The sequence below is a fragment of the Medicago truncatula genome, chromosome 7 (genome assembly GCF_003473485.1).
Source record: "Medicago truncatula cultivar Jemalong A17 chromosome 7, MtrunA17r5.0-ANR, whole genome shotgun sequence".
In the NCBI taxonomy this organism is placed as follows: domain Eukaryota; kingdom Viridiplantae; phylum Streptophyta; class Magnoliopsida; order Fabales; family Fabaceae; genus Medicago; species Medicago truncatula.
The window spans coordinates 53,732,879-53,749,460 of NC_053048.1; the positions used below are offsets into that span (position 1 = coordinate 53,732,879).

Here is a 16,582-nt window from a genome sequence, read left to right on the forward strand (position 1 = left end):
TTTTTCCTTTTGTGAGTTTGTCGTCTAGGTGCGACATTGTGTTGTTCGTCGTCTTCTGCGGCGTTTGATTTCACGTCTTGTCGTGGTGTTCGTTTAGTTCCTATTGAAATATCGACATCAGTCAACTACAAATTCAATCAATGATTTGGGCATCAGCGTTGCAGATCCGGAAGCATGGATATTTCGGTGACTTAGATTTTATCATATTATTTATAGGCATTTTGCCGTTATATGCTATTAACTAGGGTGTTGTGAGTTTGTTGCAGATTCACCCTTTATGTTTTTAACGATTTTTGTACCTGATGTACTCTATCAATTAGAATGAATGAATATCGTTTGGTTTTTATAAAAAAAAAAAAAAAAAAAAAAAGAATTTCAAATAGCATCTAAAAGGTAAGAATTTTAAAATTCTTCATTGTTATAATCTTTTAAATTTTGCATTTTGGTCCTCAATTTTTTCAAAATTTTTAATTTGACTCCAAAAAATTATAAATTGACCCCTCTGAATTTATAAAATTTACAAATTGACTCCTAATATCTATTTTCAAATGTGGCCCAAAAAAATTAAAATTTATAAAAGTCCCCGAAAAACGATGACATTGAAATTTTTTTATTACTCCACCCAAACAAAAGTATTGAAAAATGAAATAAATTTAATTGAATCATTTAAATTGCCTAGAAAGATATGGTATTTGGCTTTGAAAAACAACTTTAATTTTGTTATCGTTCCTCAACAGGACTACCATGGTTTAAATTTATGTTTGTGTTAGAATAAAAAATATATATAAATCACAAATAACACACATACTTGTTGGATTGTGATTGATTATTGTGGATTTAGTGGGATCCATTGTAATTTTTTGAATGAGTAGTATGAATATTTAGAAAATATAATATAGTGGTTTAAATAATTGAGAAGTGTGAAATAGTATAAAGAATTAAGTGAGAGCCATTTATACAACTCATATGGATGACATGGATGTGTATGCTCTTACTACCCCAAATTTCTGCGTCCGTCCTCGAAATGAGCCTACACAGTTTTGTTTCACGCGGTTGAACCTCGTCAGTAACCAGTTTAATATTATCTCTGTCGGTTCATTTTCACATCCAACCCAAAACAGTTACCGGTTCAACTGAACCGGTTTGAGCTTAGTTCGACGTCGGATAAAATATCAGTTTGAAAATATAAGGAAAACAGAAATGTTAGTTAAAATGGCGCGAAAGAAAGAAGCAGTTGAAGCTGTTATATAGAAGAGAGAAAAAAACACTCGTTCATTGATTTTGTTACATCTTCACTGAAACTTGAACTCCACGTTTTCTTCTCTAATTCTCTGCTAAGAAACCAAAGAAAGAAAGAATGTCTCTTAGAGCTGATACTTCTTCATCATCCTCCTCGTCTCAGAGGAAGAATGCCTCTACCGGAGTTGAGTCGGAAGATGGTCATCGGAGGAGGAGAGCTGGCGGCTTTAACATGATATGGAAGAATATACTTCCTGGAAAACCATCTTTTTCCAAAAAGCGAAAGCTCTTTCGTGCCGATACTTCTTCTCCAATGCCCACTGAGGGTCCTCCTTTCCCCGTCTATATCTCAGATGCAGTATGTAACGTTTACACCTTTTCTTTCAAATTCAAGATTACTCAGTCAAGAAACAATTATTTATTTTACCATATTCTCAACTTTACAATAATCTCATGATTCAAGCTTTTTCTGACATGTCCATACAATTGGTGGTGACTTGGATTTCAACGTGCAGGAATATGATGTTATAATGGCCAAGGTAAAATCTTTTTTTCATTAGTTATGTTTATGTACTCTCTCTGTAGTTTATGCATACTTCTTAACAAAATCTTTCACTATACTCTTTTTAATATATAGTAGTTTGCTGCATTGTGATATAATAAATGGAGATATTAGTGAAAAAAAAGGGTAAATAATACTCCATTAGTAATGAAAATGGTTAATAATATGACTCTAACGAAATATGCCAAACTTGACACTTAATGTTAGAAGGATAGATTAGAAGAACTAATTATTCTATGATATGTTAAGATACCAAAAATTTGTTGTATTGTTGGAAAATTGTAATTAATACTTTCATGTTTTAGAATTTAGGGTAACTATGATAATTGTTCCATATCAAGAGCATAGCCATGATTAAGGAGCGATACCAATTGCCAATATAAGAGGCTTTATCAGAATTCTATTGAGAGAGAAAAAAAAAGTCCATTTTAGAGTTAGAGCTACATATAATGCATGTCGGACGACCCTTAATGTTGTTTACTCTTAATGGTGTTTAACAGGCGCAAACCATTCCTGCAATGAAACAGGGCTTACTGTCGGACGACCCTGCTGCACAACTGGAAGCAACTACTCAGTTTGGAAAGCTACTGTCAGGGGGTATGAATGTAGTCATTATATTTTATCTGGGGTGTAATACTCGTTTCTTATGTTTATGCCTAAATTAACGATGCCACTATGTAATGTCCTCATCTAGATTACTTTTAATAAAACAAAGTGTTACACGTTATGTAATCTATAGGTGTATGTGTTTTCCTAAATCATGATGTAGTGCACATAAGTTCTTAATTGTTAACCAAATTTGAACATTTATTGACACATCTGTGTTCAGGCCACATCTATCTAATTGATAAGGTGAAGCAGGCAGATGTTGTCCCGCGGTTTGTGCAGTTTTTGACAAGGGATGATATGCCCCAACTGCAGGTATGAATCTTTTTCTATCAAGTAATTCCTGAATGAGATGATTTTGACCTCACTCACAGATATTATATCTGCAGTCCATGGCAGCATGGACACTGACCAATATCGCGGCGGGATTGTCTGAGCATACAAATACTGTGATTGAACATGGTGCTGTTCCTCTGCTTGTGCAGCTTCTGAGCTCTGGTTGTGATGACGGCAAAGAACAGGTGATGTCTTCTTCAATCTCTTGGCATAATTGCATTGAGAAAACCATTGTGTATGCATGTATCTATGTATGTGTTGATCCCTTACAGAATTTCAATGTCTCATGTATTGAACAGGCATTATGGGCATTAGGTAATATTGCTGGCAATTCCCTGACCGCAAGGGATCTTGTTTTAAATAATGGTGCACTTTCTCCATTATTGTCTCTGTTGTGGAATCCTTCTACAAAAAAATCTACATGGAGGATTGCTATATGGGCTTTTGTCAACATTATTCGTGAAAAGCCTCCTCTAACTCTTGAGGATCAGGTTGGGAAAACTTTGCAAGGATAGCATGTGCAGTAAATTTAGCATATCCTATATAATTTCATAAATATAATGAATTTAGACATTGTTTTGTTAATTTCTCTTCTCCAACTGCATGCTCTCCTGTTATCCTTTTCAGATCTTACCAGCATTGTCTGGCCTTCGGGAACTCTTATTGATGCCTGATGAATCAGTTCAACTATATGCATGCTCTATTCTCTACTGGCTTACTCAGGATTGTTCAGACGAAATGGTTCAAGCTATCGTTGAGGGAAATTTTTGCCCACGACTTGTAGAGTTACTACTGTAAGTCCTTGACTGATTAGTGATTACAATATATTTGTGTCTTTTTTCGGTAGCACTGATATTCTCGAGGTGACTTCATCCATGTTATCTTTTTCTCTTGTACCCTGGTACAGGTATCCGGAGTCAAAAGTTGTTGTGCCTGCTCTGCAGGTTCTAGGAGAAATTGCTTCTGGTAATGATGCTCAGACTCAGGTAATAATAAAGATGTGTAACTATCTAATGATTTTAGGAACCTCTAAACATATTGTCATTAAGGTTGTTGAACATGTCACACTGGTGTAAAATGAGAGTTATATAGGCTACTGAGAGAGCATAATTTTGTTGTCACATTCCTCTTTTATGGCATTCTAAATCAAACATATTTCTACTAATTTAACTACGTCTTTTCAGGTTCTAATTAACTGTGGAGCTCTCCGTTGTCTTAAAGATCTTCTTACACAAAGTGATAAAATCATCCTTGAAGAAGCTTGTTATGTTATTTTGAATATCGCAGGTGGGAATATTGCTCAAAAACAGGTAAGCAATGATTTGGCCCGGCTTTATTTAGTAACGATTTTTCTATTGAGTAGTTTCTTATTGACTGAGGAGTGAAGAATGGGAATCACATTCATTTTTTAAATGCTGACTAAGATGTGGAGATGAACTTTTCTTGAATATTTTTGTGGATTGGGTTTATTTCTTGAAGTTTATTTATATAAGACTGGCTAAACCTCTTAAACATAAATATTGGCACAACTAACTAATATTATTATGATCATTGACTTTGGAAGGACCTTTTGTATGGAACAAAACTTCTAAGAGGAGGCATTTTGGGAGGGGGGGTTAGTTGGAACTCGCCAGAACGAAGGACAATTTACAAATAATTATGAATTAGAGACTGGATTTCTTGTATTGAATAAGGAATTAAGTGTAGAGGCTAAACATTAGGCTGTTTGCACATTTATAAAATTAAAAAATGGATTTGCTTAACAAATCTGGAGTTATGCTACTTAATCATCTCATCCAACAGAGTTAGATATGCTAATCTGGTAAGACTGGCTAAACCTTTTAAACATAGAATATTGTCACAACTAACTAATATTATTATGATCTTTTGCGCAGGATGTCATTGATGCTGATCTTATTAGTTCTCTTGTCCGTCTCACAAAGGCTGACTTTGACATTAGGAAGGAGGCTCTGTGGGCTATTTCTAATGTCACTGAGGGAACTCATGAGCATATTCGGTAAGTTCTACCATTGCATTTTAATTTCCTTTATCATGATTTTTTTTTCGACATTATCATTCTTCCGGGGTAAAAAGAAAAAGTTGTAACTTTTAAGAAAAATCAGTATAAATAATAAACAGATACCTTAAAAAGAAGGGCATGTAGTTGGATATACTGTTTTGTTAGTGTCCCTTGAGTTGGGATTGTGGTTTATTAATAATTTGGTCTGCATTTTTCTTGTGATTAAAACTTATGACGTGTACGATTGACAATGCTCTAGGTACTTGGCGTCTAATGGGTGCATCGAGGCACTCTTGTGATCAATTGAGCGGCACAGACGCGTCTATGCTGGAACGTTGTCTGACTGGGCTGAAACTGAAAAACATTTTAAAGGCAGGAGAAATTAACAAGGATAAGGGGGTCAATGTTTATGCTAAAATGATTGAAGAGTGTGCAGGATCAGATAAGATTGAAAGTTTGCAAAGCTATGATAACAAGACTATTTCTGAAATAGTGGTGTACATTTTGGAGACATATTTTCCTGGGGACCTTGAAGCTATAGCTCAAGAGAAACCGTAGATGACTAGGTTTCCATGTTATTCCTATATTGAACAGTTAGCTGTCTTACATATACTAACATTACTGCACACTTGTATATGATCACTGGTGTGAACAATCTAAGAGGCTTATATTTGTCTTGGATCATGTTAAAAGTGACAGATTTTGATCCCTTGAGTGGAGGCTTTATAGAGTTTGAAGTATAGATTTCTCTGCTATTTGCTATTTCTATTTGTGTTCTATTTATTTATTTGGGGGGAAATAGGATAAAAAAAAGGTAATATAGTGATTTTCTTGATGTTTGATCTGGAGAAAAGTGAAGAATTGACAGGGGAATGTTTGTGTTTGTGTCACAGATACACTTCTTATATTCTATCCTGGAATGAATGATACCATCTTAAAAATAGGAACTAATTTGAGGTCTGGTCTATTCTTTTTCACATTGCATGTCATATTAGAAGAAAATGCATAGACCTTAAATCTTAGATTATGTGAACTAACTATGTACTTATCTTGTTCTTGTTCTTGTCTTGTGAAGGTGGTGCACACTCCCTAATTGTGAGTTGTGACTTTGTTTCTCCTTATTGCTACTCATACTAAGCCTAAGCCTGACAACCTCAAAGTGATGAGTGTGAACTCTTTCAGGACCGTTGTAAAAATAACCATCATTGTCACTTTGAAAAATACATTTTTAATATGTATTTTTCAAATAAATAACTATAGAGAATAAATAACTCAGGACCGGTTTAATATATTTGATACATATTAAAATGTATCATTTTGACGATATATTTTTACATATTAAACCTCAAAGTGATGAGTGTGAACTCTCTCAGGACCGTTGTATTTTAAAAATGTTGAACTGTAGACGAGTTTTTCATCCTTACATAAAAATCAAGCAAATTTGGAAGTGATAAATAAAAATAAAATAATTAAGCATTTCATATAGCGACACTGTGCAAAACAACAGTTTCTATGGTAAGTCCTGGTCCAAAGCCAAATAACACACCCCATTCAAGTCCTTCTCCTGTTGTCTTCAGACCATCTTGAGTTGATTTCTTTCTCATTTCATCTAAGATAAACAAAACACATGCACTTGACATATTTCCATATTCACTAAGCACTTCTCTAGTGGCTCTCATCTTTTCAGGCTTCAAGGCTAACTTTTGCTCTACTTGATCTAAAATTGCAGGGCCACCAGGGTGTGCAATCCAAAAGATTGAGTTGTAATCAGAAATTCCCAATGGTTGGAAAGCCTCAACTAATGCTTTATCAATGTTCTTTGAAACAATCCCAGGAACATCTTTTAGAAGGTGGAATGTTAGTCCAGCTTCACGAAGGTGACCATCAATGGCTCCTTCACTATCTGGAGCAATTGTTTGTGAAGTCCAAACCATCTCAAATATAGGTTTCTCAATTTCTGGTACTGGATCAGAACCAACAATAAGTGCAGCAGCTCTGACTCCAAACAGTGCTTGCCCAACAAGGCTGTCCAAGTGAGTATCACTAGGGCCGCGGAATGTGACTGCAGTGACTTCAGAACAAACAACCAATACACGGGCACCTTTGTTGTTCTCAGCCAAATCGTTAGCCAAACGAAGCCCCGTGCCTCCTGCAAAGCAACCTTGTTGGTACATCATATACCTTTTCACATATGGGCGAAGACCGAAGAGTTTTGTGAGTTGGTAATCAGCTCCAGGCATGTCTACACCACTAGTAGTGCAAACGATTAAGTGGGTAATCTTTGACTTTGGTTGACCCCATTCTTTTATAGCCTTCACTGCAGCCTCCTTCCCTAGTCTAGGTACCTCTACCACCACCATGTCTTGCCTGGCATCCAATGAAGGTGCCATATATTCACAAACACTGGGATTCTCTTTCAAAATCTCCTATGTTAGGTACATGTATCTCCTCTTGATCATAGATTTATCACCTGAAGGTAATTATGATAGGATGATATTAGTTAAGCAAATTGGGTGTTTGAACATCACGTGCGTTTTTGAATCAAATACTTGATATTATACAAATTTTATTTATATTATTTAACAACCAATGGGGTATACTCTGACTGGCTGGCTAGGTGGTGTGTGCGTACATGAACTGACCATGTAGGAGTTTGGTGGCAAATACCAGCATGACTTTGATTATGGGGTACCATAATATATTGCTTTATGAAGATTTTGATCATCAACCACATTACATGAAATAAAACGCCATGACTCAATCCTTGGATCAAACAAAAATTCTAACTTAAAAAAGTTCTATTTGTAATACTTTCGCCTAATATAGAAAAGAAAAGAATGTAAAAAGTTCCATAAAAATGTGTGTACTCATGAAAACTAGTGGTAAATATTAATATTGAAGTTCTAACAAATTAATAATAGATGAAACGTTATTTAAATACAGTAAGATCACACATAAAACTAATCCTTAAATTTAGTAAATTCTAAATTTTTAGATAGTAAAATTCTAAATTTTCTACAAGTACAAATTTATAAATTTAAAATTTGACATCCATATCAAATAAATGACTCAAATAATCGTATGGAGACACTGTTGGGAACGCCTGCGCCAGTTAGTCCACCTTCACTTCTTGGATAAAGCAAAGTTTATTGCATTTTAACCGTTCCAACTCGATTTTTGAGTCTAACATCATTTCTTTCAGTTTCTTTCCAAATTTGTCAAATGCTTCCAATGGCTCTGCATCATATATCCAATGTTTAGTGTCTCTTTCTCCAAGGTAGACCTCATCAGAAGAATGTGCAGACAGTATTTCTATAAGCGAAACGCCAACAAGAATCTGCAATTGCGCCGCAACTGTTTTCAGAAAAAGCCTTCTCAGGATTTGCCACAAGTTCATAATACTCTATAGTTCCTTTCTCAGGCATGAAACTGCGACTTTTTGTTAGACATTAGGCGAGTAACTTGCATAAGGATATTGTCCAAATTTTACAGCTGCATGTAGGGCTGAAGCAATCCATATAGTTATTTCAGGTCTTTTTTACATGGACTGAATTTGAGAGTGAAGGAGACAATTAATCAAAAATCTTATTATCTAAATGACAATGAACAAAACTCAAAGGGCCAATTTCATCACAGGGTGAACTTCACAGTCTCCCTTGCATAATGCATGGAAGGAAACCATTATAATTGCAAAAGAAATAGGAAAACAAAGGGTTACAAGTGAAGACATAGTTAGCAGCAAATAAAGTCGAAAGTCTAAACACGTTAAGAAGACAAATAAATGGTAAATAATCATAATACTAGTTGTTATTTATTATATCAAAATAAATGGTAAATGATCATCAAATATTAGAAACAAAGTACAATAATACACCAACACCAAATAAATACTACTTCACCCTACAAATAACTACTCAATCTGTATGATGCAGGTTTTAACTTTTAAGGTAGTGATGATCCCTTATTTAGATGAAGTATCCTAAGTAAAAGAATACGTGGAACAATTTTGGCATTTCAAATGGACACGCTATTGGGAATGCCTGCACCAGTTAGGCCAGCTTCACTTCTAGGATAAAGCAAAGTATATGGCATTTTAACAGGTCCAACTCGATTTTTGAGATTCACATCATCATTCATAGCTACAATTCTTTCTTCAATTTCTTTCAGTTTCTTTCCAAACCTGTCAAATGCTTCCAGTGGCTCTGCATCACATGTCCAATGCATACTGTCTCTTTGTCCAAGGTAGACCTCATCAGAAGAATGTGTAGACAAAATTTCTATAAGCGAAATGCCAACAAGAGTCTGCAATTGTGCCGTGATTGTTTTCAAAAAAGCTTTATCAGGATTTGTCACAAGTTCATCATACTCTATAGTTCCTTTCTCAGGCATGAATCGGCGACTTATTGTTGGACGGTTTGGTGAGTAACCTGCAAAAGGATATTGTCCAAAGTTTACAGCTGCATGTAGAGCTGAAGCAATCCATATAATGATTGTGCATGTTTCCGTCAACTCTTCCACTGTTTGCATCTTTGGCCACCAAGGCTCGTTTTTCTTGTCGCCGTGACCTTCTTGTATCAATTCCTTCCACCAAGATTGTAGTTCTGCATCTTTCTTTACCGTGTCATCATTCTTGTAGTAAAAGGAACAGTAGTCCTGAACCCATGTGTTGATTGCAAACCAAATCTCTAGCCCGTCCACCGCGTAAGGGTAATCGTTGACTATTAGTCGAAGGCCATGCGGAGAAGCTGAATCTTTAATTGCCATTCCTCTGAAAGAACCAACAAAGTATCAGTTCATTATCATAAAAAATTGGAGCTTTACTTACAACAGCCAAATTCTAGATTACTAAGCTCCTTTCTCTTGGAAACCGGAATGTTAACAAAACATAAAAATATAATAATTCACAAAGGTTTGTTAAAAAAAATATAATTCGCAAAGGATCTTTTATGAATAGTCAGTTATGTTGTTTAGCCAAATATTTCGTAGATATACTAGTGATGGTCTATTTGGTCTTTGACTGTGTGGTCTGTTTACCTCTTGACAAGATCTACTGGCAGTGCTTGTTCGGGGAAAGTCCAATCCTTATAAAGCGCGGATGACAACTCCATGGCATACTTGGAAGGATACACTGTGGCCTCTAAAAGGCCACCTGCATTGATGAGGATTTGTCGCGCAAGTGCATTTATATTCATTGTGTCGCGGAAATGAGGATGCAATAGTTTATGAATGGGGTGAAGAACACTAAGTTGTCTGTTTGCAGATATAATGAATGGCTCAATCGACGCATGAGTATGCAACCTGTGATATACAACATGAAATATATAAGGAAAACTTGAGTGCTAAGGGATCATATAAGTAATTTTGCAGAAAATAAAAATAAATACTCATACCAGTGGCTGATAAGCTGATGATAACCAGAGTCGTTTACTGCTACATAAGCTTTAGCCAATTGCCAGATGGAATTTTCAACACCATTTTCTGCAGGCATGTAAACATTACTAATGGCTCCATGTTGATCTCCGTTGGGATGTGGCAAACTCAATTCAATGGCCAATGGCTTCAAAGTCCCATTTTGTTGCAGAAAAAGAATTGTCCTACTAGCATAAGTCTTTGTAGAAGTGGAATTTATCCTCCTCAAGTATGTCATCAGTGCATCATGGTGATCCAAAATAAACAACTTTTTTTGTGCAATTGCCTATTAACACAATGAATCATTACATTAGATTAAAAAAAAATGAATTGAATTTGACTGCAAAGTTGTCACAAAATTCAAAGAAAATTGTATGATCAAAACAGAATATCATATCAAATTTGAAAATTGCCTCGTCAACTGTGAGTCCATCCAGGTTGCTCTCAATGTCTGATTTCCTTATTGTGCTAGATTGATCGCCATATACGTTAGGATCTAGCTTAGATGTTGGTGGAAATTCCTGCAATTTAATTAATAAGGACAAATGTGAGGGGAAAATATAGTCCATGATTTATTTGACCAGTGAGTTCAGAAAATAAATTAAGGTAATTATAACTTATATAAGTATAAGAAAAATACAGTTTTCTTGTTGAACTCAATTGATTTTAAGAAGTTGCGATAACTAAAATCCGTAAGGCTTACTTGGAGGCCACGAATTATGACAGGATTTACACCAGCCAGCATTTCTCTAGCAAATTCTTCATCAGTTCTCCATGCAGATTTATCCTCTGCTCCAAATCATTAAGAGTGTCATCACAATAACAAGACTGGTTTGCAGAATGCATGACTTTTCTTGATTATGGTATGCAATATAATAGGTAAAAATCTATGTAGCACCGACACTTCATAATGAACATGTATCCGGTGTCTGACACATGTTGCTGTCTGACACTACACATGTAGTTACATTCAAACACTACATACATCTAAAATACCTTTAATCACGTGAGGCACAGGATATTTGAGGAGCTTTTGACCATCAGTTCGGAGAATTTCTTTGAGCATTTCAGCAGGGATTTTATCCCTAATTCTTTTAACTGCACCCTCAGGAACTTCAATCCCACCTTCATAGAGTTTAAGTACATCTTCAAGGCTATCAAACTCATTAGGAGTGCTATCAAATAGTGATTCTAGCTCAGGTTTGATAACTTGAACTATAGCTTTAATTGCATAAGCAAGAAAGTCAGACATTTTCACATGACCAAATCTTTCGTCCCTTGGAACATAGATGTCTAAGCTCATGGCAAGATTCAATCTACTCTCACTATTAGCATCTGGAAATATTATCAACAAAATAAATAAATCACCACATTAGAAAATTCTAACCGTAATAGGGAGGGACTAATTGTCTTTCAATTCAATCACATCTTTCTGAAGTGAACTATGATGGAATATGATTGAACGCATGTGTAAGAAAAATATATTAATTGCGAGTAAATAATTATTAAACTGGTGATCATTGTGGAAAAGCCGAACCTGACTTTGCGGGTGGTCTATTAGTTCTTCCCCTGCGAGGGTAAGGATATTCACTGGACCCTCCAAGAACTGGACGAACATATTTCGGACCTTTATCAGGATCCGCCAAATCATTATAGTATGCATAATCATAAACCCTGTCCCATTCTTTCAGTTGGATGCTATCTCCAGAGCCTCTTAAGGTTTCAAGTTCTTCTTCTCTATACTTAAGAAGTGGAGCTGGTGTTTCACTTAGAAAGTATGTCTACAACACATTAACAATATATATTGATTAATTGTCCCTAATTCTTAGAATATGTAACAAACATGCACTTAATGTACTAAGATTTAAGGGGATTGTTTAATATACCTTGTTGCTGAAGAAAATGCGATCCTTTTGATATTTTTGAGAAGGGTAAACCCAAGAGTTGCATGTAAAGTGAATAACACCTTGGCCAGGAACATTTTGAAGTTTCAAGCTTTTTAGGTAGAACTCACTGTGATGATTATTCTTAATTAGGAATGCTCCTGGTGTTCCTATATCATCATCATCATCCAAATCAAATGTAACCTTGTATGTTGATTCACCAGCTATTAAGGGTGTGATTGTGCTATTCCAGTCTTCTAGATATGCAGGCTTCCCAACTTTTCCTTTCATGCCATTGCCTTCAAAATTTATCATCATAAGCTTAAAACATCATTCAAAGATAGTTTTCTTGGTAACTATTATATTTATATTAATTTTTTTAAGGGTTATATTAAATTTAATTAACAGTATAGAAAAATTAAGTTTGGTAAATTAAAGTTGTATTTTTTTTTTTTTTTTTTATATCTAAAGTGAACTCTTTAGTCTGTGACTTGTAAGAGAAACTCCTTTTACAAAAATTATATTATTATTATGAGCATATCTAATTCCATCAAGGTAATAATTTAATACTCACATAACCCAGAATTTACATAATATTGGTAGTTATTTTGCTAAATGATAATGATTACTACTACAGTTAATTCCCTAAAAAAAAAATGATTACTACAATTAATGGTTACAAAATATGTCATTTTAATCTCAAGTATATGAAATATTGTCTCATGTAGTCTACAACAACTTAACCCCAGGGACTACAGTGCAAATTTCATTCAATTTAATGACTAATTTTTATTTTTATACGATTGCATTTAAAACAGGGTGAAATATCTGAGTCTAAATTGCTAGAGTCTAAATTGCCTACGCAGAAAATTATAATAACAATTTTAAAAATCAAGTGGGGAATTGTAATTGTAAATTATTATAAATAACAGTGTCACTAATTGTCATTTTATAGATGTTTTAGTTGAGATTTGAACTTCTTTCTTTGAGTATAATGCCAAGCTCTTATTGAGTTGATACCTCATGGATAATTATAATAAGTTAATTTGCAGCTTTACTCTAGCTAGAGCCTTGGCTATTTTCTAAAAGAGATGCAATAAGTATTTCACCATCTTATTAATTATATCATAATATTACTCTTTAAAATATAGACTTAATTACACCATAAGGTCTTTAAATTTGAGGTTTGTAATAGATTAGTTATTTAAGTTATTTTGGTCATACATAAGTCTTTAAGTTTGAAGTTTGTAATAAATTAGTCATTTAAATTATTTTAATAACACATAAGTCCTTTAAATTTGCAAACGTTTTTTATTTATTCTTTCTACCATATCATCGTTTTTGTAATATTTGACTAACCGAAGTCACATAATAAACCAACTCATCATTGTGTTGCACACTATTAAGAACACTCACTTTCAATTTCAATGCTCATTTTGTTATTGGAAGAAACAAATATAGATTTTTATAATTTTATTTGAGATCTATTCTTTAACAAGATGTAAGATCCATTTTTAAAGAATATAACTTACATTAATATTATCTAATAAAGAAATTAGTTTTTCCTAACCCATGAGAAACCTTAATTAACCTCCCAATCCCAACCAAAAAGAAGAACTCGTTGAATTTTCAGAATACAGAATAGGGTGGGGCTGCGAATAGGGTACTGAAGCGTATAGGTTGGGGTAGGAAGTGATTTTACTATTTCATCCTTAGGAAGTGATTTTTTAAATTAAATGGCACCTGCAAGTAATGCATGAGAAACTTTCACATCCATTCAAAAAAGAAGAAGAAGAAATAAAATATTCTAAGGGTTTGTAGAAGAACTACTCTAATCAAATTTTGAATATAAGGAAAAAATCGGTGGTTTAAAGTTTTAATTAATTATATTATAGTTATTAGTATTATTTTTTAAAATATTTTATTTAAAATTTATTTTGTAATAACACGTATTTTATGAAATAAATTTTCATATAAGACATAACACATTAATTTGTTATGACATCGAATAAATTAAATGAAATTAGCTACTATTTTCATTTAACTTTTTTATTCAAAATCAAAGGTTTTAATATATTACGTGTCAAAGACAAGAATAAGACAACATTTTGCATCGACTTTGAACTAAGTTTAAATCAAGTATACGGGAGGCTGTTGATCCGATGATCAATCTTATAGTAAATTCAAATTAAATAGTCTTGTGGTTGAGAATACCTTAGGACTTGGACAAAATTACTTAATTATAGTGGGTTGGCATATGGATGATCACAAAAAGAGAAATAAACATGATTAATTGTAAAAGGGGAAAAATTTATAGGGAAAAAAAAGAAGAAGAGAAAGAACAAAGTATGAGGATGAAAATACTAACCAGGGTCACCTTTATCAGCACTTACAAGTTGGAGAGAAACCCTTTTTCCCACCAACTCATGAATACCATCAAAAAATGAAGCACTCAAATCCTTAAAATCCAACACATTTTTCTTCATCAATATTACTTCCCCTCTCATAATGCGGTCATTCTTGTTCTTATTATTATCATCATGGATGCTAAGGACGTTCATAATGGTATGAAACATCTCTTCTTATATAAATGACAACAAAGAATAAAAAGAGACTTATATATCAAATATCAAAATACTTTTTTTTAAAAGAAATATCAAAAGACTTGCTATGTGAATGAATTGGTTTTTTTTTTAGAGGATGTGAATGAATTAGTTGTGTATTTATAGAGAGAAGAGAAATTGACCTATGATTTACCAATTAAACCAAGGAAGAAAGAGTCAATGAATAAAGTCGAGCCATTGTTTTTTTACACGTATATGAAACTTGCATACATTTATATGTAAGTGGTATTCTGAGACAAGACGTCTCTCCTATATATATTTTGATTGATTTTGATATAACCTGTTTCGTTTATTTGTGGTGACACATTTAGTCTTAAACTTCTTCTTATTTGTTTCTCACTAATGTCTCAAATTCAATATATCCTTTCTACTTCCAAGGCACGGTATGGTGGCTTCCTGCAAGACTAAGATTTCGGTGAATGGTGTTCTCCAATTGGGACCGTTTCCAAGTATACTCCATGACATGTGCACACTTTTTATTTATTAACATCAATGATATTTATTTGGAACATGGTAACGAGTGCCTTAAAAGAAGGCACTCTTTAATCACAAAAAAAAGACTATCTTTAAAGATTTTAAATAGTGAATTTTTATGTAAAATTATGCATTGGACATTGAAGTGTTAAATTTATTACTTGCTCTGTTCCTTTTTAATTGTCACATTTTGACTTTTTACACAAATCAAGACAACAAATACTTTTCATACAACAATTTATCTTTTTCCTATAATAACCTTAATAATTTAATATTTTATTCCATATATTTCTCTCTCAGCAATAAATATATAAGGGTAATATAGATAAAACCACATTTAATGATACATTGGACTTTGAAAACGACAGTTAATTGGAAACAAATTTTGTATGCAAAAGTCACAATTATAAAGGAACGGATGGAGTAATTGCTACGACTTACATCCATGAACACTCCAATGGATGTATATATCACATAGATAAATCAAATAAGGATATGACATATATATATATATATATATATATATATATATATATATAAAGTTTTTTTTAGATAGACGGAATGACAAAGTCATTATAAACTCACACGGACAAGTGGAGGTAGTGGGGTTCGAACCCCGGTCATGGCATTCTGCCTAACAATTTCGACATTTTTTTCAGTTGAGTTAGGACTTCTAGATATATCAATGATAAAGTTATCATTGTCACAAAATTATATTCAATTTGAATAAAATATTCAATATATTAATAATGTTTTAATTTCAACATATTTTAGATTATATTATATATAATAATCGAAATGTCTTTGAATAAAATTATATAGCGTGATTTTGTCTTTTAATTAAAATATATAGGCTATTTTCCAACCTCCATCAAAGATTTTTTTTTTTTTTTTGGATGAGCCACTCCTTATACTTCTTTAATTAGTTTATGTAATAATCGAAATATTTCAAAATATTGCTGGCCTTGGAACCAATTATGCATGTTTATAAAAATAAATAAAAAAATCTAATTAACTACACGGTCTCCAATGCACTCTTTAACCATTCTAAATTAAATAATTATTCTTTAAAAATATCAAAGTTTTCAATGTTCAATGCATTAATTATACAAACTTTTATAAAAAAAAATTGTCATTTAAGATCCTTAACTAATGCTCCGGAGACACTAATTAACATTTTCATAAAGTTCCATGAGCATAGCTCAGTTGGTAGGACAATGCATTATTATATGCAGAGGTCGGGGTTCGAACCCTGAACACCCCACTTATTTACCTTATAAGGTGAATTATAGCCACTAGACCATCCGAAAAAAAAACATTTTCATAAAAAAAAATACAACTAAATTGATATATTGTTGGTCATGGTCCATGGACCTGTCATTCAGACTTGATGATAAATTAATAGCAATGTATTTTTTTTTTTTATGAA

General features: G+C 33.3%; 3 protein-coding genes across 3 annotated transcripts; 1 reads left to right on the forward strand and 2 right to left on the reverse strand.

The window, feature by feature from the left end:
* Positions 1–1,357: 1,357 nt before the first annotated feature.
* Positions 1,358–4,764, forward strand: LOC11431310 (importin subunit alpha-1a). Its single transcript, XM_024771118.1, has 9 exons — positions 1,358–1,597; positions 2,302–2,398; positions 2,631–2,722; positions 2,797–2,928; positions 3,043–3,234; positions 3,371–3,537; positions 3,651–3,729; positions 3,928–4,053; positions 4,639–4,764. Exons 1-9 carry the CDS (start codon positions 1,358–1,360, stop codon positions 4,762–4,764), a joined length of 1,251 nt encoding a protein of 416 aa, XP_024626886.1.
* Positions 4,765–6,114: 1,350 nt separating this feature from the next.
* Positions 6,115–7,244, reverse strand: LOC25499670 (chalcone synthase 4). The gene has a single exon (XM_013595036.3). It carries the CDS (start codon positions 7,151–7,153, stop codon positions 6,242–6,244), a length of 912 nt encoding a protein of 303 aa, XP_013450490.1. The 5' UTR covers positions 7,154–7,244; the 3' UTR covers positions 6,115–6,241.
* A 1,304-nt stretch (positions 7,245–8,548) lies between these two features.
* Positions 8,549–14,833, reverse strand: LOC11431756 (probable linoleate 9S-lipoxygenase 5). Its single transcript, XM_003626231.4, has 9 exons — positions 14,424–14,833; positions 12,059–12,354; positions 11,710–11,953; positions 11,169–11,507; positions 10,876–10,961; positions 10,586–10,693; positions 10,154–10,458; positions 9,798–10,061; positions 8,549–9,531 (listed from the first exon to the last, which is right to left on the reverse strand). The coding sequence occupies exons 1-9, from the start codon at positions 14,629–14,631 to the stop codon at positions 8,778–8,780; spliced, it is 2,604 nt and encodes an 867-aa protein (XP_003626279.2). The 5' UTR covers positions 14,632–14,833; the 3' UTR covers positions 8,549–8,777.
* Between the last annotated feature and the right edge of the window lie 1,749 nt (positions 14,834–16,582).

What these genes read in the sequence shown, in the direction of transcription:
- LOC11431310 (XM_024771118.1), top strand. Translation starts at nt 1,358, where the DNA reads ATGTCTCTTAGAGCTGATACTTCTTCATCATCCTCCTCGTCTCAGAGG. An exon ending in ATGATATGCCCCAACTGCAG is followed by an intron (nt 2,723 to 2,796) that starts GTATGAATCTTT and finishes TTATATCTGCAG; the next exon opens with TCCATGGCAGCATGGACACT. An exon ending in GTAATGATGCTCAGACTCAG is followed by an intron (nt 3,730 to 3,927) that starts GTAATAATAAAG and finishes ACGTCTTTTCAG; the next exon opens with GTTCTAATTAACTGTGGAGC.
- LOC25499670 (XM_013595036.3), bottom strand. Translation starts at nt 7,153, where the DNA reads ATGGCACCTTCATTGGATGCCAGGCAAGACATGGTGGTGGTAGAGGTA.
- LOC11431756 (XM_003626231.4), bottom strand. Translation starts at nt 14,631, where the DNA reads ATGTTTCATACCATTATGAACGTCCTTAGCATCCATGATGATAATAAT. An exon ending in GCATTTTCTTCAGCAACAAG is followed by an intron (nt 11,954 to 12,058) that starts GTATATTAAACA and finishes AATGTGTTGTAG; the next exon opens with ACATACTTTCTAAGTGAAAC. An exon ending in CATCAGCTTATCAGCCACTG is followed by an intron (nt 10,062 to 10,153) that starts GTATGAGTATTT and finishes TGTATATCACAG; the next exon opens with GTTGCATACTCATGCGTCGA.